The 21,943-nt window shown below is 40.8% G+C and overlaps 1 protein-coding gene across 1 annotated transcript in view; it reads right to left on the bottom strand.

Annotated features, from left to right (window-relative positions):
* Positions 1–21,943, bottom strand: part of EFCC1 (EF-hand and coiled-coil domain containing 1) — a 489,947-nt gene that overhangs the window by 35,786 nt on the left and 432,218 nt on the right. The window contains exon 5 of the mRNA XM_044078086.1: positions 11,448–11,610. Coding sequence (XP_043934021.1) covers positions 11,448–11,610 — 163 coding nt within the window. The remainder of the gene's footprint in view (positions 1–11,447; positions 11,611–21,943) is intronic.

Below are 21,943 nucleotides of genomic sequence, written 5' to 3'. Positions count from 1 at the left end.
GGTCCACAGCATAGGATGTTACTCAGTTATTGACAGTTGCTGGTTCGTCAGTCGTCAGTGAGGTGCCTTTGCAGCCCCTGTCATCTGCCTCTTTTGAACCAATTGCCTGTACCAGCTTCGGTGTGGAGCTGATGGGGTCTTCAGTATTGCCAGGGACTGGACCTTCGGATAGTGCTCCCTCAGTTGGGTCCAGAGCCGGTAGGTAGGTACCAGCTTCTGAGGGAGTTCTCAGGCCTTCGCAGCTTCCTGTAAATGTGGATTCAGTTTTACATTCAAAGAGAAAGTCTAAGGCTCCAGCTAAAGTGAAATGGCAAGCACAGGCACCTTTTGATCAGGGTCCTAGGCCTCAGATGCAGATGCTTAGGATGGCTGAAGATCTCTTAACTATGATCAGGGGTTCACATCCCCCTCCTGACAAGAAGCCTAGATTACAGTCCGATTATGATTCTTCAGACCAAATTTCTGTTTCTTCTGCTTCTTCTCTTGAGCAGGATTATTCTTCTAGTTTATTTTATTTTATTTTATTTATTTTATTTTATTTTATTTATTTGTTGGTCCATTAGTAACATCTTTAAATATACTTTATATTGGCCAGAGGGCCATGATCAGTTCTTAAATATGTGCTTTGAGCTGTTTTTAGATTTTATATTCATTGTTTTGAAATTTTTATGGGTTATGAACTACAGATATCTATTCTCCTTTTTATGTCTATACAGTGCGATATTAACATATACTTTCCATTCTCATTTTAACTTAAATGTGGTTTTTAATGAATTGATAAATGTATTAATTCTATTTATTTATTGTATTTATTTGTTCATTTATTTATTTCTTTAATTAATTTATGCATGATGTTGGCTCACATATATATACATTGTTGCATATATTTAACTAAATTTATGTTTATGCAGTTTTAAGAGCAACTTTTAAATGATGAATATTGGAATTTTATGCATATTGGATATATTTTTATAAATTTATATAATATACAGAATATATATTAATAAGTGATGTTCACACGATGTAAGTCGTCCTAAGAGAGACTTGAATGATGAAATGATAGCATATTGCATTCTATATAACGCTATCTAGTGCTATGTAAAGCCTTATAGTATCATGTTTAGAATAAGTATGTATCCTTAAGAGTGAACCAGATAATTTTAAAATGTTTGATTTTCTTGCATGACCCACTATATACAGGGCATTTAGTGATTTAGTTCTACCAGCTAGTTCTTTTATGGCTTTAAAAGCCTCCTTTAAAAGATAATGATGGTTTTTAGATTGATTTATTAGCTTGATTAGTTAATTGATTTCAAGCATTGGGATGTGCCTCCCTATAAATATGCAGCCTGTTTTCATGTTATATTGTCTGAAGAAGCGTATCATAGTATACGTGAAAGCGCTCACCGTTTGTTCTTTTATTCTTCAATAAATTATTTTTTGTACGTGGAGAGTCGGAGGTTTTTGTTCTATACTTGACTTTCTGTTTTAACCTCAGACTCCTTAGCTGGTAGAGATCCGTTTTTGTTTTATATACATAAGCTTCCTGTAAATGTGGATTCAGTTTTACATTCAAAGAGAAAGTCTAAGGCTCCAGCTAAAGTAAAATGGCAAGCACAGGCACCTTTTGATCAGGGTCCTAGGCCTCAGATGCAGATGCTTAGGATGGCTGAAGATCTCTTAACTATGATCAGGGGTTCACATCCCCCTCCTGACAAGAAGCCTAGATTACAGTCCGATTATGATTCTTCAGACCAAATTTCTGTTTCTTCTGCTTCTTCTCTTGAGCAGGATTATTCTTTTCCTCCTTATGAGGATTCTGATGCTGAAGATTCCTTTCCTTCAGCCTCTCTTCCTGAGGATTATTCTTTTGGTGAAACTTTGCATGATATGAGGGTGCATTTTCACTGGAAAGGGCAGGAATTTTCTGAATCCAAGAAAAGGCTTAGGGATTTTCCTCTTCGCCCACAGCATAGGCCTCTGGCTATTCCCCCTGTATTGGACATTGTAGATGATGTTTTTTCGGAAGCTTCTCTCTCTCCTGATTCTTTTCCCCCTGCTCCGGTCAAACCAGATAGGTATTATAGGGTTCCAGATTCTCACAAGTTTCTTTTTAAGAATCTTTCACCTGATCTGGAAACAATTTCTCAGGGTCCTAAGGGTGTTAAAGTGGCCTCTGCTAAAAATCCTATTCCCTCTGACCGAGAGTCCAGGGCTTTGGAGAGATGGGGTAAAAAAGTTTATACTTCTGCTACATTGTCTATTAGGGCTTTGAACTGTCAATTTCATATGCTGACGTATCAGCAATACTTTTTGTCTGTATTTAAACAAAAGATGTCAGCTGTTTCTATTGGTGCAGATAATCAGGTGTTACAGGATTTATTGCATGCTATAGAACAGGTGAATAAACATACCCTGCATTGTGGTTTTGATTCTTTGGAAGTTTCTTGTATGGCTGCAACAACTGGCACAGTTATTAGAAGACATGCTTGGTTAAAGGAACAAAGCTTGCCGGATCAGGTTAAAGCCAAACTTTTGGATGCCCCTTTGCAGCATGATGTTCTGTTTGGGTCCAAAGCTGAAGAGGTATTAAAGAAAATGGAGGACAAAGCCAAATCTATGCAGACGGTTAAGGATTTTCTACAGGTGCAACTTCCTAGATTTAGCAGACACTGGCCAGCTAAACCTTGGTCCTTTCCGGGCTCAGACAGGTCTCAGAGAGGCAGATTCAGGCATTCCAGAGGTAGGGGACAGGCACAGACCCATTTTAGGAATAGGCAGTGGAGTGCCCCCTCTCCCAAGGGATGTGAAGGTAAGTCTCAACCCTACCGAAAACAGTCTTTATGACTCTCCCTTTCTGGTTCCAGGGGCTCCTCTCCTGGAAGCACCTTTGGGAGGAAGGATTTCTTTTTTTTATCAAAATTGGAGCCACATAACCCAGGACAAATGGGTTCTGGACATAGTCTCAAGAGGTTACAGATTTCATTTCCACACCTTGCCAAAACCGAACGGTTGGCCAGATCTGCCAAATCATCAGTGGGCAGAGGCGCAGTGGCAGGTTCAGTCCCTCCTGGCTATGAGGGCCATAGAATTGGTACCAAATTTAGAAATAGGGCAAGGTTTTTATTCCAGACTTTTCCTGGTTCCCAGGAAGGAAAATTCGTGGAGACCAATCCTGGACCTTTCTGTACTAAACACCTTCCTAGCTATACCAAAATTCAAGATGCTCACTCTGCAGCAGCTGCTGCCTATGTTGGGCAAGAACGCTTGGATGGTGACTTTGGACTTAAAAGAAGCTTACCTGCATATTTCTATAAGGCAAGAGTGCAGAAGGTATCTGCGTTTCAAAGCGGGCTCAAAGCATTACCAGTTCTCTGTGCTGCCCTTTGGCTTATCTACTGCACCCAGGGTCTTTGCAAAGTGCCTGGCACCAGTAATGGCATTTTGCAGACAGAAGGGGAATTCAAATATACCCTTATCTGGACGACTGTCTTATTCAAGCGGACGACAAAGACACTCTACTTCGGCATCTAGCTTTTGTGCAGCATCTTCTTCAGTACTTCGGTTTCACAGTGAATCTAAAGAAATCAAATCTGATACCCACACAACAGATTACTTTCCTGGGTGCTCTTCTGAGTACTACAACCCAGATGGCTTCCTTGACACCAGACAAAAAAGTGCAACTGGCTTCTTCTTTCTGACACCTGGCTTCAATGAAACAGCTGAGTGCAAGAAAAATTCTGCAGGCTTTGGGTTACATGGCTTCCTGCATTCTACTAATACCATATACAAGACTGCATATGAGGAAACTGCAGTGGTACCTCAAGAGTGTATGGTCTCAGCATTACCACAGTTTGGAAACAGTGATCATGATTTTGCCTTGTCTCCAGCAAGAGTTTCTTTGGTGGGCCGAAGCCTGTCTACAGAACAAGGGGAAGCCTTTTTGTCCTCCACCGACCAACCAAGTTCTGACAACGGATGCTTCAGATTATGCCTGGGGAGCCCACATGCACGGAAGATGTCTTCAGGGTGTTTGGACAAAGGAGCAAACACACCTGCACATAAATTTGAAGGAGATGCTAGCTGTACAGAATGCCCTGATAGCCTTCAGGGACCTTCTTCTACCAGGACAATTGTTGATACAGACAGATAACATTACAGTGATGTGGTACATCAACAGGCAGGGGGGCCCTCAGTCTTACCCCCTGTGCAGATTAGCCATGACTCTATGGTACACTGCTCTGACCTGCAGTGTCGACTTACAAGTGCAATTCCTGCCAGGAAAAGACAACACTCTGGCAGACACATTGAGCAAACACATTTCGGATCCACACGAATGGATGTTGGATGTTTGGATATTCAGGATGATTATAAAGGTGTGGGGATGTCCGGACATAGATCTCTTTGCATCCCCTCAGAATCATCAACTTCCAACATTCTGCACAAGGACCTACCACAAACTAGCGTGGAAAGTGGATGCCCTCTCATTCAGTTGGAAACACCTCTCAGTATATGCTTTTCCTCTTCTACCTCGGGTACTTCTGAAGATAAAACAGGACAGACCGCAAATGGTTTTACTGGCTCCCAATTGGCCTCTGCAATTCTGGTATTCCACTCTGATGAACCTGGTTCAGGAGCCTCCCTGGATTCTGCCTCAAATCCCTCATCTACTGTCTCAACAGGACGGCCGGATCATGCACAATCATGTCAAAACTCTGAATCTAGCTGCCTGGTGGATCCAGGGTCTGTAAACACCTCTACCCTTTCCAAACAGGTAATGGATGTAATCCTTGAAGCTAGATGGCCCAGCACTAGAAAATCTTATGTGGGTAAATGGAAAAGATTTTGCTCCTGGAATCAAGTCCAGGGTGGTGATTCTGCTGTTCCAAACATTCCTCTGATTTTACAGTATCTGACAGAGTTGTTACATACGGGCCTATCTTTTTCGTCTGTTAAGCTTTATGCTTCTGCTATTTCTGCACATTACGATACGGATCCTCCGATTTTTTCTCATCCATTACTTAAACAATTTCTTACAGGGGCTAAGAATATTTGGCCCCCTATGAGGGCTCCTGTTCCCACTTGGGATCTTAACTATGTTTTGGAAAAATTAACCTTGACTCCTTTTGAACCTGCAACTTCCATGGATTTGAAATTTCTATCTTGGAAAATTGCTTTTCTTTTAGCTATTACCTCTGCTAGAAGAATTTCGGAATTGCAAGCACTCATGGCTGTGGAACCCTTCCTTATTTTTCATCAGGACAGGGTATCTCTACAGACTAATCCCACCTTTATGCCCAAGGTGGTTACTGCAGTGGCCTTGAATCAGTCCATTCATTTGCCTACCTTTTATCCTAATCCTCAAAGTGAGGAAGAAAATCTTTTGCACTCTTTAGACGTGCACAGGCAGCTTCGTTTATACCTGGACAGGACCAAGATATTCCGGAAATCTGATCAGCTGTTTGTCGCTTATGCTCCTACTGTTCAGGGGAAAGCAATCACTAAGCAAACTATTTCCAAGTGGATTGCCCATTGCATCAAGTTCTGTTACTCTTATCATGGCAATCCAGTTCCTGTTAATGTTAGGACTCATTCTACCTGGGCTACTGCTACTTCAGCAGCTTTTCTTTGTGGGGGTCCTACCAAGGATATTTTGGAGGCCCAGAAATTGTAGTTATTAGCCGTTTGGGCAATTTTTCCATCTCTCTCATCTTTCTGATTTAAAAGTCGCATTTGTACTTGTTTCTTTCCTGTAATTAGTCTACATCAGATACAGATTCTTGGTTTTAGCACTTGAATTTGCTTATTCATGCTCAGCACTTGTTCAGAACTTGTTGTAAGCATTAAATAAGCTACAAATTACTACAGGACTTAACCTTCCTCATTACCTACAGGGAAACAGTTTTTGTACTTACTTTCTTCACTTGCTTAGAGAAAAACAGCTCTTGTACTCACTTTCCTCACTTGTCTAGAGGAAAATATTTTTTATTCAGGCATGTGCAAGTGTCAACTCCCAGTGTTCTCTCCTGTCTATCTGATGAATCTGGGCATCTTGGGGAAATGTTAGCAATTGCCTCATGTACACAGATAACCCTCTCCTCCTACCACCCAACACTTCAACTTGCGAGAGATGCACTTATCTAGCCAAACTGGAGGTAAAGCTCTCTCCATCCAAGAATGAACTTGACAGTCAAGAGGAGAAGGTAAACACTTGCACCACACCACAGTCATCACATAGTCACACTAAACCTACACCACCAAAATCCACACAAAGAAACACAAAAACATTCACGGAGGCTCTCAATAAAAATCTGCTCAAGCAACAGAGACCTCCAAAGCAGAAATGCAATCAACCTCCACCCCCCCCAACACTACCCAAATGACACATAGCCCACAGACTCAGTGTGCCACTCAGCCACAGCCCATAAGGCAAAACAATGTATCCAACACACTAGTCATAGGTGACTCTATAGTCAGGCAAACTGATGTCCCACTAACCAGGATAAACAAGGAGAAGGTCACTGTCAGCTGCCTGTCGGGTGCCAGAATCTGCCACATAACCCATGCACTCAGGTCACTCCACAAAAAGTACAAATATGACTCTGTCATTGTCCACATTGGTGTGAATGACCTGAGATGTACCTCCTTGGACTACATGAAAAAAGACATGGAAGAGATCTCTGATCTTGTAGCCCAGGCAGGTATGACCCTAGCCCTGAGTAGCATCCTGCCATCGCCCAGAATGATACCGCAGTACAAGGACAAAATGATTGACTTCAACAATTGACTAAGCTTCTGGTGTCATTCTAAGGGGTTCCAGTATCTGTTTGCCTGGGGCAACATAGTCAACAGACCACGATGCTTTGCCAGAGATGGCCTGCAGCTGTCACTCCTGGGATTCCGGATACTGGCTAAGGCTCTTGCACCCCTATAGTGCCTTTTTTTAGGCAAGGTTCAAATGACAAATTCACCACCGTAACAGGAACAGGCAAGCAAAAACAGAGGCTCATGCTACTCAATGCTAGAAGTCTAAATCTCAAAATGCACTCTCTCGAGGCACTCCTTAAAATGGAGAACATCAGTATCTGTGCAGTGACTGAGACCTGGTTCAAGGCTCCAGAGTGCACTTCTGCATTACCAGGCTATAATGCATACCACACTTTTCGGCCATCTAACCTGGACCGGAACACCAAAGGCGGAGGTGTGTCCATATTCATTAAGGATATTCACACCTCCAGGCTAGTTGCTCAGCATAATGCATCTGAGGTTATCCAAGTGCAACTAACTCTGGGCAAAACTGCAATCCAAATTGTAGCTTGCTACAGATCTCCCACCATGCCCCAGGATTCCCACTCCTCTTTTCTTGATATACTGGAAAATATTAGGGTTCAACCAAACACCCTAATAATGGGCGATTTCAACTACCCCACCATTAACTGGGAAAACTACTCATGTACCAACTCCTTCACTCAACGTTTTCTGGAATTCATAAATTCCAATGCCCTGGATCAACTTATCCACACCAACACGAGGGGCAACATTATCCTAGACCTAGTCATTACCAACATGAGTGACCAGTGTTCCACTCCTGAAGTCAACTCCTCGTTGGTCAGATCCGACCATAAGCTAATCACCCTAGATATCCACATCCTATCCCCACCTTTCATTAAGGAAACCATGGTAAATAATTTCTCCAAAGCCAACTTCATGCTTCTTAAGACAGAAGTGGTGAACTTCATGACACCCATGCAGATGGACTGAATCCTACACAAATGCACTCTATAAGCACTTACACAAGTGCATGGATCATGCTATCCTGAACAGAAGCAAGACACTAGCCTCCAAAAAAAAGGAAGCCGATTTGGTGGTCTCCTGCCATAAACAAACTCTACAACAGAAGAAAGAAACTGTTGGAAAAGAGAGTAAAATCCCAAATGGAGGACCTCCCTGGTCAGCCTCAGTAAGAAGCTAAGATCCCTTATAAGATTCTCCAAAGCTAGTTACAAAAACAAAATTGCCACTGATTCTAAGGACAACCACAAAACATTCTATACCTATGTCAGGAATCTCAATGGCAACACCCAAATCTGCTCTGAGTTACAGCACAACAACACGAAAATTACAGAACCAAATGATATTGCCAACATCCTGGCAGATAGGTTCAGTGCTAACTTTACCCCCCTCTCACCCCCTAAAGATCCCATATCTATACAGGAAGAATGCAGAGTCCCTGTAATCACAATTACTCAGGTAAAAGCTGCACTCTCTAAAGCCAAAAACACAGCATCCATGGGACCGGACAACATCCCAGGCTGTGTTTTACATGAACTTCAGAACAAACTGGCTCTCCACCTAAGCACCATGTTCAATCATAGCTTCACATCAGGCTTTGTGCCCACTGAATGGCGCACAGCAACAGCTATCCCACTCCACAAAGGGGGAGCTGCCACTGATCCCGGGAACTATCGCCCTATTAGCCTAATGAGCCTGGTCTGTAAGGCCATGGAACATATCATCATGGAACTCATAAACAAAGGCATTGGTAACCTCCAAACTCTGGACCTCACTCAGTTTGGGTTTGTGAAAGCAGATCATGCCTCCTGAACCTGATTGACTTCTTTGAGGCAGTCACCAAAGCTGTAGACGAGGGTAAGGTGGTTCACGCAGCCTATCTTGACTTCGCCAAGACTTTCAACACCATCCCCCATTCTGGAATTATAGATAAACTCACTAAACTAGGTATAAATCCTTATGTCACAAGATGGGTTGCCAACTGGCTCACTGACAGAACCCACACTGGAAAAGTTGCAGACTCCAAATCTGACTTCAAACCAGTGACAAGTGGAGTACCACAGGGTTCAGTCCTGGGACCTCTCCTGTTTGGTATCTACTTCTCTGAAGTACAGGCTAACACAGAAGGCCTTTGGTTAACGAAGTTCACAGAGGACTGCAAACTAGGAGCCAGAGTTGAGTCCCCAAATGATGTGGACATCCTACAGAAGGGCCTCACTGAGACAGATGCCTGGTCTCAGAGCCATGGCCTCAAGCTCAATGCCAAAAAGTGCACTGTCATCCCCTTTGGTACAAACTCTGTACCCATGAACTACTACATAGGCGGCAGTCTACTTAATGCCGAATGTGTGATAAAAGACCTTGGGACCCAGGTGGACAGTAGTCTCTTCTTTGATAATCACATCACCACAGTAGTCAGGAAATCCTTCTACATGGCACACCTCATCACAAAAGGGTTCTCATCCAGGAAAAAATAGGCCATGGCTCCCCTCTACTTGACACTCATTAGACCCATTATGGACTACAATGCCCCTTTTGGAATGTACCTCACAACTCATCTGCAGCAGCTGGAAAGGCCACAGAAGTACCTCACAAAGAGGATTACTGGCCTCAATCATATGCCCTGCACTGACCGTCTCAAAAAACTCCATCTTTACTCCGTAGCATATCGCCTACTCCGAGGTGATCTCTTCCTAACATATAAAGCTATGTCATACCCAGAGTTGTTGGATATGCTGCACCTAAAGAAATCCGAATCCCTACGAGCTACACTCTCTAGGGGCCTAAACCTTGTCACCACAATCAACAGGACATGTTGGAGGGATAGATTCCTGTCCCAGAGCCTTCCCATACTCTGGAACAAGCTACCCATCTATGTCAAGCAAAGTTCCTCATTAGCACTCTTCAAGAAAAATCTTGATGAGTGGATGGGAAATAGAAAATACACCCTGGGGATCACTTCTGTGGCTCTGCTTGACAGGGGCACAGGAAAATAACTTTCTTGGGTGGCGTAAGCCAGGGAACCTTGTTGGCTAGGCTTACTTAGGCCCTTGGACAAATAGCCTAGTACCTACCTATGAACCTATGAACAGAGTGGTATGCATGAAAGGCAGATGCTAACTGGGCACTGAAGCTTTGTGCTTCACCAAAGATTTGAAATCTCCATAAGGAGGAATGACACAAATGTGGGTATAAGCACTCAAACCCACAGCTGCTTGATGCAAACACAATGGCCCCAATTCCAAAAAACTTGGTCTCAGTGTAAGTGACTGCTTACACTGAGAGCAGGCATTTTGGAATCTGGTCCCTGTAGTAGGTCTGTTTAATGACAGGCCTTATTCCAAATTAAATCACTTACGCTGAGAGCAAGGCTTTCAGAATTATGACAGACTTGTACTGACAGCAACTAGTTTGGAATCTGGCCCAGTGGATACAAATCAAACACACAATTTAAAATAACAAAGTGATTGGAATATTGCCAAAAAAAAAAGCTCAAAAATGTCACTTTACATGGGACAAAGTCTTGGTCTTTCAGAAGAACATACATACTGCACCCCTTTATTATAATCACCTCATAGGTCACTGCAAGTTTGGAGAAATAACCATTATCCCACTCTGCAGCAACCTCTCTCTAAATTAAAAAAAAATAGCCTCAGTCCACATCATGGCTTGAACTTGAAAGACAAATTATATATAAAGGGGTCCATTAAATGTCACCAAATCAGCAAAGATTGGTGAATTGCAATTCATCAAAAGCAAAGTTATCTAAAATGCACAATGGCATATTAGAGATGGTGAATTACATATTTGAAATCAAAGTTACTTTTGTCTGCTTCTCTGTACCCCCACTATATAAATACTATCACTCCAAAGGTGCAAAACAAGAAAAAATTCCCCTTACTCGAAGCCTGCACAACTATGGAGATGTTTTATTTATGTACAGGAGTATGGATGGCACAATATTCTACAAAGGGTGCAGGTGCATTGCCCTGCATAAATACGTTTATTTTCTGACTTTTTTTTTTTTTTTGCGTTGACATTTTGTCAGTTTGCTAACCTCAGTTCTGTCATCTTTGATTCAGTGTATTATGCCTCTCAAATGTACCCATTTTTTCATACACTGTAAGCATCCTGCAAAAATCCTCTTTTTCCAATAGCATGATTCCCACTGAGGGTGCAAGTTGCAAGGTTTATGCAGTTTGTGAAATAGAATACAACCCGAGACCCATCTAGGGGCATCTGTAAGATGGAGTTATTGTGCACTGATATTGTCCCAGAAATCTCTACATTATGGACTTCATAGGTTGCAAATGAATTCAGAGACACATCGAGGTAGTTGAAATGCAAGATGTGTCCTTTGCCCTGCACCTGGCTCCTCTTGGACCTAGTGCATCTTGCACTAACTTGCATGTACTGCAAATTGTCAATTGCATACATTTTGCATTCAAGATTTTTTAAGGAAGATGTAATTTCCATTCATCTGCCACTCTTACCTGTTACGTGTTGCAGTGTACAGATTTGATATTAGAACATACAATTAATAAGCCATAGCATAAGTTTTCCTTAAAAACTGCAGACAGGTAATTTAAAAGGTACATGTATAATGAATGAAAGTGAAAAATACAAAATGTGTGAATAATATAAAGATTCTTTACCTGATTCCTGTCTATTTCCAATTTCTTCACTTCGACTTCTTTTAGCTCCACCTGTTCGGAAAACCGCACAATTCTTTCCACAAGCTCCACAATAACATTCTTGCTCTCATCATCTGTGTTGCCAAACTGGGACAATAACCTTTTCACAGTCCTGTCGTCACACCTGTACACAGGAAACATAATAATACACATTTAATTTCAGGAGTGTCATGCTACATCAATGTATTTCATTTAAACTGTTTTGTTCCCCTTTACTGAAGGATTTGTTGTCCTCTTGTTAAAGCTCTCTGCTTTGCATTCTCTGATTAAAAAATATTGTGTGTATTTTAGATGTAATATAAATGTTTATTTATTGACTGTTAGATTAAACCAGGTTACTTTTAACTCGTACTGCTTCTAACTTATAATTTGTTTTCAGTTCTCTGAATTAATATGTTTATGCTGTTCATAGCATTGTTAGTGTATATCTTTTGATTTGTCTTTGCAATCTCCTTCCTTTATCAAACTCCATCTTCCAGTGTTCTTAATCTTATCCCAGAATTATTTTTCTCCACATTATATCAAATATATTTATTATTATTTATTTTTATTTCCAGTTTGATTACCGGGGAAGTCCACTGGGCCAAAATGACCCATTTTCAGTAGAGGCCTGGAGAGAAAAACTCCAAGATGCTTAATAAAGTTAGTATACAAGTGGTACAAAAGTATATAAGATAAAAATATACAAAAAAGTTACAAATTAACACATTTGATGTCATGCAAATTTAACAAAGTTCATTGAGAATGAAGTTGAGGTTATACAGTTTCATTAGAGGAAACACTCTAATGTATTAGGTTTGGCAACAATGTATGTATGAGCATGTGTAGAAAAAAAGAAATAGTGGATACACTTTACTTACATTTAAAATGGGATGCTATTTACAATATTTACAAGGCTGAGTCATGTGAGAGTAGCTATAGGAGTTGTTGAGAGCATAGATAGATAGACGCTGAAGGGGTTGTCTGGAGATTAGATAGATGCATAGGAGGATATCTAAGAGAGTAATAGAGAGCTTAGGAACCAGAAAGAACTCAATAAGAGCAAATGCTTAGCATGGATTAGTTAGGGTGAAGGCAGGTACATTTCCATTTAGAGGACAAGTGTCTGAAAAGCTGGCTTTTAAAGTTTTCTGAGTTTGGTATAGTTCTTAGAGTAGATGGAAGGGAATTCCATTTTCTGCCTAGTGAGTAAGAGAGAAGTTGGCCAGCAGGGACATTTAGGTTTGTGGATAGCAATTACATTCTGATGTTCAGATCTTAGAGTTCTGTTAGGTGTGTAAGGGGGAAGGAGATTAGTTAGAGCAGGAAATTTTGTTGGGTGAAATATTAGTCTATGGGCAGTGGTGAGTTGGAGGTAGTCTAGGTAGTTTGTGAGTTCAAGCCAATTCAGGGATTGTAGGGTAAGGTAATGATGGGTATCATTTCTGGAGTTAGTGACAAATTTAGAGATTTTGTTATAGTAGTTTTCTAGTTTGGAGGTGATAGTGGAGGACAGGCTGGTTAGGAGAGGGGATCCATATAGTAAGGAAGGAAGAAGATAAGTTGTGGACAGAGTATGCCCAGTAGAGTTGGAGAGTATGCGATTGTTCCTGTACAGCATACCTAGCGTCTGGTGGGTTTCTTGATATTTTGTTGAATGTGGATATCGAATTTGAGGTGTTTATCAATGGTAATGCCAAGTAGTTTAGCGGAAAGAACCACTTCTATAGGTGAATTGATATGACTATGGACTTTGAAGTTGTTTTTGTCATAGGAGAGGGTCTTTGTAGGAGGGAAAAGTAGAATCTTTGATTTATTTGCATTAAGAGAGAGGTGGTTTTGGCGCATCCAGTTTTTGGTTGTTGAGAAGGCAATTTGGGTTGTAGTTAGCAATTCAGAGAGGTTTGAGGCAGAGCAGATTAGGGTTGAATCGTCTGCATATTGAATGATTTTGGCATCAGGAATAGCAGTGTGAAAGTTATTGATGACGATGTTAAAGAGCATAGGGCTAAGTATAGACCCCTGTGGCACACCAGTTGGGGTAGGTAGGAAGGAAGAGATGGAGTTCTTCCATTTGACTGGCTGTGATCTGTCTGATAGATAACTGGAGAACCAGGATAAAGTATTGGGTGAGAGATGGAGCTTAGAGAGATGATAGGTAAGGTGCTTGTGGGACACAGTACTGAATGCTTTAGACAGATCGAGTAAAACAGTAGAAACTAAATGTCCTTAATCTTGGGCTTGATTGACAGTTTCAAGGAAAGAGAGTGGAGCGGTTATAGTGCTATAGCCTGGGTGGAAGCCATGTTGGGTGGGAGTGAGAAGATTGTTTAGGGTCAAGAAAGGCATAAGTTGGAGGTGGATGCATTTTTCTAGGATTTTGGAGATTGGTGAGAGCAGAGCAATAGGGTGAAAGTTTGAGATGCTGGTGTTTTTGCCTCCTTTGTGAAGAGGAAGAATATGGGCTGAGCGCCATAGTTTAGGGACATATGATTCCTTTATGGATCTGTTAATAATGATATTGATTGGAAGTGCAATACCATCAGCAGCACATTTTAGGAAGGAGGAGGGGATATTGCCAGGAGCATTAGAACAAGTTTTAAGTTTGGACAAAAGTTTTTTTTATAAAGTTAGTGGAGATGGGTTTGAGCTCAAATGGAGAGGGAGGGTTACTAGATGAGTTAGAACATGGAGAGTGAAGGGAAGTTGGGTTATTGTTAGGAAACGTCTTGGTGAGGTTAGAAATAGTTTCTGTGAAAAATTAGTTAAATTCAGAGCTTATTTCAAGGTCAGACTTACTTGGGTCAGGACAGGGATTATTCTTGGAGCCTGGATTGAGAAGAGAATTTATTGAATTCCAGAATAGCTTGGGGTTGTTATTGTTTGGACTGGAGTTTTATGTAGTAGGATTTTTTGTCCTTGATGATTAGCTTTTTTTCAAGGCTACGCGGTTGTTTATATTGGAGCAGCGTAGTGGGCAGTTTATTGTTTTGGTAGTTTCCATATTTTATCTTTTTGGTGCATGATCTATTTTGTCTCTTTGGATAGCCAAGGAACTATTTTAGTTTTTATCCTTTTGTTTCTTAGAGGGGCTAGGGAGTTTAGGGTATCTAGGAAGACAGAGTTGAAGTAATCTATAGCACTGTCAAGAGAAAGGGTGTTTAGAATTTGCCAGTTCATTTGTTTGAAAATGTTTGAGAATGTAGTGGGGTTGAAGCTAGTGAGGTTGTGAGTGTGAATGTATTGATGCTGGTGTGGGGAAAAGCTGGTTGAGCGATGTATGAAGGCTGGGAGGTGGTCGCTAATGGTATCAGGAATAGTGCCAGAGTTGGTTATTTTATTAGGATTGGAGACTAGGATCCAATCTAAGGTGGATTTGTTTTGTTTGGTTGGGTGATGGGGTGGATTAATTGAGTGAAGTTATAGAGGTTAATGGTTAGGGAGGGAGAGTGGCAGTTGATTTTGTTCCAGTCAATATTTACATCTCCTAGAATGTACGTTTCATAGTTAATTCTAGTAGAAGCCCATAGGAGAATTTCTTTGAGTGTAGAGATATTATTACCAGGTGAGATATATAGGGCAATGATGCAGATAATTTTATGTTTATTTAGTTTTAGTAGTCCAGCAGTTAGTTTAGTATTCTGGAACTGAGGAATTGGAATTTGGAGGGGAGCTACGGTAAGGAGGTTAAAGTAGACTAAGGCACAGCCGCCACCTTTTTTGTTTAGTTGGTCATTTCTGAGACTATGAAATTCTGGGGGCAGGATCTCAGAGTCAGAGATAGAGGGTTTGAGCCAGGTTTCGGAGATGGCTAATATTTCAGGTTGGTTATGGCTTAATCAAGCTTGAAATTGGTGAACTTTGTTATTTAGACTTTGTGCATTTATTGTGAAAATCTTTAGGGTGTTGTGGTAGGAAGAGGATGATAAGTGGTGGGTGTTGTGGTAGGAGGAGGATGATAAGTGGTGGGTGTTAGCAATAGAGGGAGTAGGGTCAGGGTTAGGATGGATATCACCAGCTTGGACTATGTTATTAAAGGAAATATCCTTTAGCCATTCAGGTTTACTAGGTATGAAATTGGGTAGATTTAAGTTTAGAGTAGGTGACAGTGTCTTAACTTTAGAGGAGATGATTTTAGGGTGGAATAAGTGCAGAGTGTTGGGCTGAATGAGAGATGAGGAGATAGAGTGGTAACGGGAGTATGATTGAGGGTGAAGGCGTGTATGTATGGTTGTTGTCTTTGTAGGTAATATTGGGCAAGCAAGTAGCAGCGATGACTAAAAACAATAACTGAAGAATCTGGCAAAAATCTGTTTCCAAATACTCAATGAATTTACAATAAATTTAATGTGAGACTGAGCGCTTTCACCTTACAAGGCATCATCATGTAAGGTGAAAGCGCTCAGTCTCACATTAAATTTATTGTAAATTCATTGTAAATTCATTGAGTATTTGGAAACGGATTTTTGCCAGATTCTTCAGTTATTGTTTTTAGTCATCGCTGCTACTTGGTTGACTGGCATCTGGATTTGCAGTGGCTGTGGTTTTACTGTCTTATTTGTCCATACCCTGCCTTGGGTTTATTTTTGTACTCAATATTGGGCAAGCATTGGATGTATATGAGCTAGCAAAGTATAAGGAAAGTTGGAGCAGGGAGAGGAGGCATGGGGCCTCTAGGGTGTGATGACTTAAAAAGAGCATATTGAAGCAAAAGGTAGAGTGATAGATGTAGGTATGTAGAATAGATAAGGGTGAAAAGGAAGAGAGGGTTTAGAAAGTGATGGAAGTTTTTTTATAGAAATTTAGTAAAAGAGGAGGAGACTATAATTATTTGGGTGGTGCACAGATGGAAGAGAGTATGAAGGAGTTGTTGGGTGGGAGGAATTAAGTCGGGGGAACTGCTATTGGGTAATTAGGCTGGGAGGGAGGGATCAGAGAGGAATAAAGCTAGGTGTGTTGAAGACGGGTGGGAATTGGGGGCAGGGCAGTGGAGCGGAGTGAGCCCATAGGGCAAACGGAGCGGGAAGGAGCAGAAAAGGTGAGTACAGCAGAGAAAGTATCAGTAAAAAGCAGTCAAATGGCTATAGTAAAGAGGGTTTGTACTAATGTTTTTTGGGAAAAGTAATGCATGCTGACCTTTACTGAAGGAGGTTTAGCATGGAGGGAGAGGATATAAGCAGTCGTAGAATATTTAATGCAACTGATTTTTCTGTAGAAAAATAACTATCAGGATTAAAATGCACAAGTAGAATTTACATTGGTAGATGCTGCCACCTAGTGGTAGAGGGAGGTGGAAAGCAGCAGGGATAGTCTAAACATGTCTTAGGTGTAAATATAGTCTTGGTTATGGAGGACAGGAGGGGGAGAGGGCAAATGGTCTATGGTAGGCTGCTAGAACACGAGCACAGGAGGACAGACTAACACAATAGGTAGTACAACAAGTTCATGTGTAATTAGTAGTAAGCAACATATATTAAACACAATCTTGTTGGGGGGGTCCTCTCAGCAGTAGTGTTCTGAGTACCAGGCAGGCTGGTACAGTCACGGTGTCTTCAGGAGGTAGCTGGAGGTATTCCTTTTGCTGTGAGGCAGGGAGGGAGCACCTGGGACAGATTACTATGGAAGAGAGAGAGAGAGAGAGAGACAACACTAAGTTAGGTAAAGTTGCAGGTAGATAGAAAGGGGAGGTGGGGAAGACAGCAGGAGACTGATATGTAGAGAAAAAGGTTAGTGTTAGAGAGCACAGAAATTGGATTGAGGTTAGGGTTAGATGTAGCTAGAGCAAGGTTGTATAGGGAGAGTAGCTTTAAGGAGAATATCAGTAAAAGCAGCAGATAAAGGCCAGAAACAATACAGATTAGGCAATACAGGTTTCATTCTTTAAACACAACATACATTCTTCAGCTCAGCTTTGTATCAGAGACCATATTCTTTTGAGGGAAAGGGTTAAACAGCAATAATGCAAAAATATGTTCAACAATAAGCAAGGAGACGGTAACACAGTCAACTACCTAAATATTGAAACTAGTACAATATATTGTGCAAAACAATTTCCAAGACAATGTGTAATCCGTAAGATGCCCTTATGAACACAAATGGAGGGAGATTATATGCTAAGCCGGTTATTGAGTGGTAAAGCTCTTAGTAGGACTGTAGTTCCACTTTAAGAAAATGCAGAATGTTGTTTACTGCTAAGAAAGCCTTCAGCATCTTTTTTTTTTTTTTTTTTTTTTTTTTTCATTTTCATGTATTTTCTGGTTCATAGGTTGGTACTAGGCTATCGGCCCTAGGGCCTATACAAGCCTAGCCATAACAATTCCCTGGCTATTTCTCCCCACACTATTCACTTTTCTGGACCCCTGTCTAGCAGGGTGACTGACGTGATCCCCGGGGTGAATTTCCTTTCTCCCATCCAATCGTCAGGGTTCCTTTTGAAGAGGGCCAAAGAGGCACTCTGCTTGACATGTACGGGCAGTCTATTCCAGAGTCTGGGAGTCTCTGGGTCAAGAACCTATCCCTCCAGCATGTTTTGTTTATTGTGATGACAAGGTTTAGCTCCCTGGAGTGTGTGGCTCTGAGGGATTGGGATTTTTTAAGTGTAGCATATCCAACAGCTCTGGGTTTGACATGGCCTTGTATGTTAAGCAGAGATTGCCTCTGAGTAGATGATATGTGACAGAGTATAGCTGGGTTTTTTTTAAGGCGGTCAGCATAAGGCATCTGCTTTAGGCCGGTCATTCTTTTAGTGAGGTATTTCTGCAGCCTTTCCAGTTGTTGCAGATGTCTTGAGAGGTATATACCAAACGGGGCATTGTATTCTATAATGGGTCTAATGAAGGATGACAGTTCATGGCAATCTAAGAAGTTTCCCTTTTAAATAACCTATTGTTTAAGAAATGAATTTGTCTCAGCCTACATAACCTAGTCTAGACAATAGAAATTCTGTAGTTTTAAGGAATAAAATGATATTTATAGCAGAGGTTCAATTTACCATCCTTGAATATGAAGCTGCATCAATTCACTTAAGGCTGTAAAACTCAGTTCTGTAGCATCATAGTGAAACTACTAACAAAAAGTGCTTTACTCCCATGAATGTGTCAGTAAGTGAGTCGAAGCTTAAAACTAAGTTTCTGCATCTTAACTGACATTTTTTTTGTATTAGTAGTAAGTTTAAACTAATCCAAAAACACATGGGAAAAGTACTAATTTGTCATACTTAGTGACTATGGTTTATTTGAAGCATAACAATGTACGTTAAAAACTGAATACACAAGAAAAAAATGTAGATAAAAATCTCAGAACATAAATTTCAGAACTGAATGTTATAAATCCTACAGAAACATACTTCACTGAGGTAGATTTACAATGCTTTGAGTTGTGCAAGACTTCTGTAGTAGATTGACATGTCTGATAACTAAGGAAGAGGGTGGGGAGAGTTTGTCAATTTCTAAAGGTCCACCATATTGTAGTCCAAGCTAGTTTGATTTACTTGGGCTTTATATTAACTGTAACCAAGTTAGAAGACGTTTATTTACTTCCACAAACCTGGGAATTTCACAAATGAAATAAAAACATTCATGTTTCAAATGCTATATAAGATGCCTCTGCCAAAGCTATTTTATATAAATGGGGGGCACTCTACTTCCTTTTACTAGCATGAATCACATAAATGGGATTTGAAATGGATTCTAGGTAGTGGAGGCTGGGGGAGCTCATGCAAGAAGCACTTAATTGTGTGGAATAGGGAAGGGATATATTACTGCAGGGTCAACTTTAAGCATGGTTACAATTTTCTTCTAAACAATTTGTCATACACTGCTGCACGTACTGCACAGTCTTCCAGTAGTAGTCTTTCTTTAGAATATATGCCAGATCTACTTTAATACTTTGAGAGAGTTTATTTCAGACATATGGGTGGTTATAGCCACTTTATTGTTGATAAATGTCTCAGATGTCTGACTGTGAACAAATAAATAATACTGATCACAATAATGTATTCAACTTGTTTCACCCATGCACATATTGCCCTGCCAAGCTACAGCAATAACTTAAAATATTATCAAATGAAATAAAGGATCAATCATGTTCATCTACAGACTCCCTTTGTACCCACCAGTTATAGACCCTTTACTGAATATGTACACCTCAGATGTCTTGACTGTAACAAAAAGAGTAAATAGATGGCTAGACATACAGATAGCTAAATAATTGCTACAAAAATGTATTGCAGCATATAAAGTGAAGTCCATTGCACACCAGCCTATACAGCATCTCTGTCACTCACATGCACATAAACCCATAGCAACACATATGTACATAGCAACACATACGTACATATACAAATACGAATTATAGCAACTTTATTCTGTGTACAGACCGTACCTTAACCTCTTAGAGCAAAAAATCTAGACAAAGCCTAAAATGATGGGGGGACAAATAGGGACAGATTTTAAATATTGCTCTTACAAACTTAGAAAGTTGATAGTTGAATAGTTTTTCCATTATCATGAATTTTCTGAAGGATGTGAAGTCTTAAACTCAAATATTTATCATTATTTAATTACTTCAATCCTCAGCTATTTGCCAAAAAGGTACAGATTTTAGGAGGAACACACCAAAAATATGAGGCAAAAATCTGGACATTCTGCAAAAATCTGTACAGTTGAGAGGTATGGTACAAACAGATCCCTGATTGTGATCAAATGAATGAATGAATAAATAAGTTAATAAATAATTGCCACAGTAGTGTATATCAGCTTGTTGCTGTCAGACAAATATTGTACAACCCTCTGGCAGTGGCTTACTAAGATTATCTAGTTAATATATTTCAAACAATCAAATAAAAAAAAACTGACAAAACAAAACAAATAAGTGTCCTATGAACTGATACTTGATCATTGGATTTCCCTACACAATAATTAGCAATTTAAGTTTAACCAGTGGGGAAGGAGTTAGAGGTTTTCCACAGAGGGCCTTCAGCTTCTTGTTGAATGTCTTCTGCAGATACCAGGGAAATGGAATCCAGCTGAAGTGTGGTCTTTCCCCAGATAAGGAACCTAAAATAAAAAGCATTTTCTGAAATTGATATAGCCAAAAATGTCATCACTGAGCTACACAGGTGGCATAAAGAGCTAAAGCCCTGACTAGATTCCAATTGACCCAGGTTCAATTAGTAGCTTAAGTGACTGATGGAATGGCAGGGTGGGGATGGACATGTCCATCTGGGGAGGGTGGGCAGTTGCATGGATGTTCCCAGCTGCAAATCCTATTAGAGGCTGGAGACATTGCATAAGGGGACATAGCATAGGAGGTGTAGGGTGGTGGGCATGGCTGAGCTGCCATGGAGGTGAAGGGATACACTGCAGGCCCCATTGCACTCCCACCCTCAAGCATTACCATGACACCATGGTGAGTAGTGCATAAATGAACACCCCCCAATGGAATGTAGAGGGTCAAGACCCCCAGAACATATTTAGGTTCCACAAACAGCCCTAGAAGTGGACTGAGTCCAGGGGAATTAGAAAAAGCTGGATCTAGTGTGGACGTGAAATACTGGGTACCAAGGATATAGGATAATGTAAGGAGACACACACAACTTCATCACTAGTTGAGATCATATGCAGGTGTGTCTGTTTGTCAGCTATTGACATGCCAAAGTGAATTAATAATTGTTACTGGAAGAAGTGTCTGCTTTATGAAACACATTTTTTGCTCCTATATCAACTACCAATGGCTTACCTACCTTCACTCACAAGCACATTCATGTCTTTAGTGGAAGGGAGTGACAGGCTCATTCATTCCCCACGCTGGGTAGGACTCCTAAAGTCTGTTGGTTTCCTGGCCAGGGTGAGAACCTTATCAGCCCATTTATTGCTTTCAGCGATGAGACACTGGTGTGAAGAAGGGAGCTTGTCACTCCAATCATGCCATCCCCCAAGGTCTAACCTCTTCCCAGTGGTGGGTAACAGTTACACATATGTTGCTATGCTAGGTAGGGCCTATGCACACTTATCTTATGGGCCAACTTACAGCATGTAGCCACACCACCCTGACTGCTGCTCCTGATATTCTCCAGTACTCCTCTAGATGCCAGCAGTGAAGCAAGTCATAATGCCCCCAACTCACCTACCCAGAGAAGCAAGTCAGTGTTACTTGCTCATTGTCATCCTCCCTACTCTGATCCTTACAGAGCAGTAATATACAAATTAAACTCTAGTCATCCGGATGAGAGTTAGGATCAGAGATAACAAGGTAGATTAATAAGGGATGAAAGGACTACCTGAGCAGTATCACTTTTGGAAGTGTACAAAAGTGCATACTTTTTTTCACTGATTAGACCAGGTTTGAGGTTAGCAGTTTCATAGCAACTGAAGTCACTTCTGGTAATATTCAAAACAGGAACACAATTTGATTCTGCATTATTTAAGTTATCTTCAATTTATAAAAACAAAACTGTTGTGTTAACAGAAAAATGTTCA

The sequence above is a fragment of the Protopterus annectens genome, chromosome 7.part0 (genome assembly GCF_019279795.1).
Source record: "Protopterus annectens isolate FY-2018-M chromosome 7.part0, PAN1.0, whole genome shotgun sequence".
NCBI lineage: Eukaryota > Metazoa > Chordata > Ceratodontiformes > Protopteridae > Protopterus > Protopterus annectens.
This window is presented reverse-complemented; position numbering and strand designations above follow the sequence as displayed.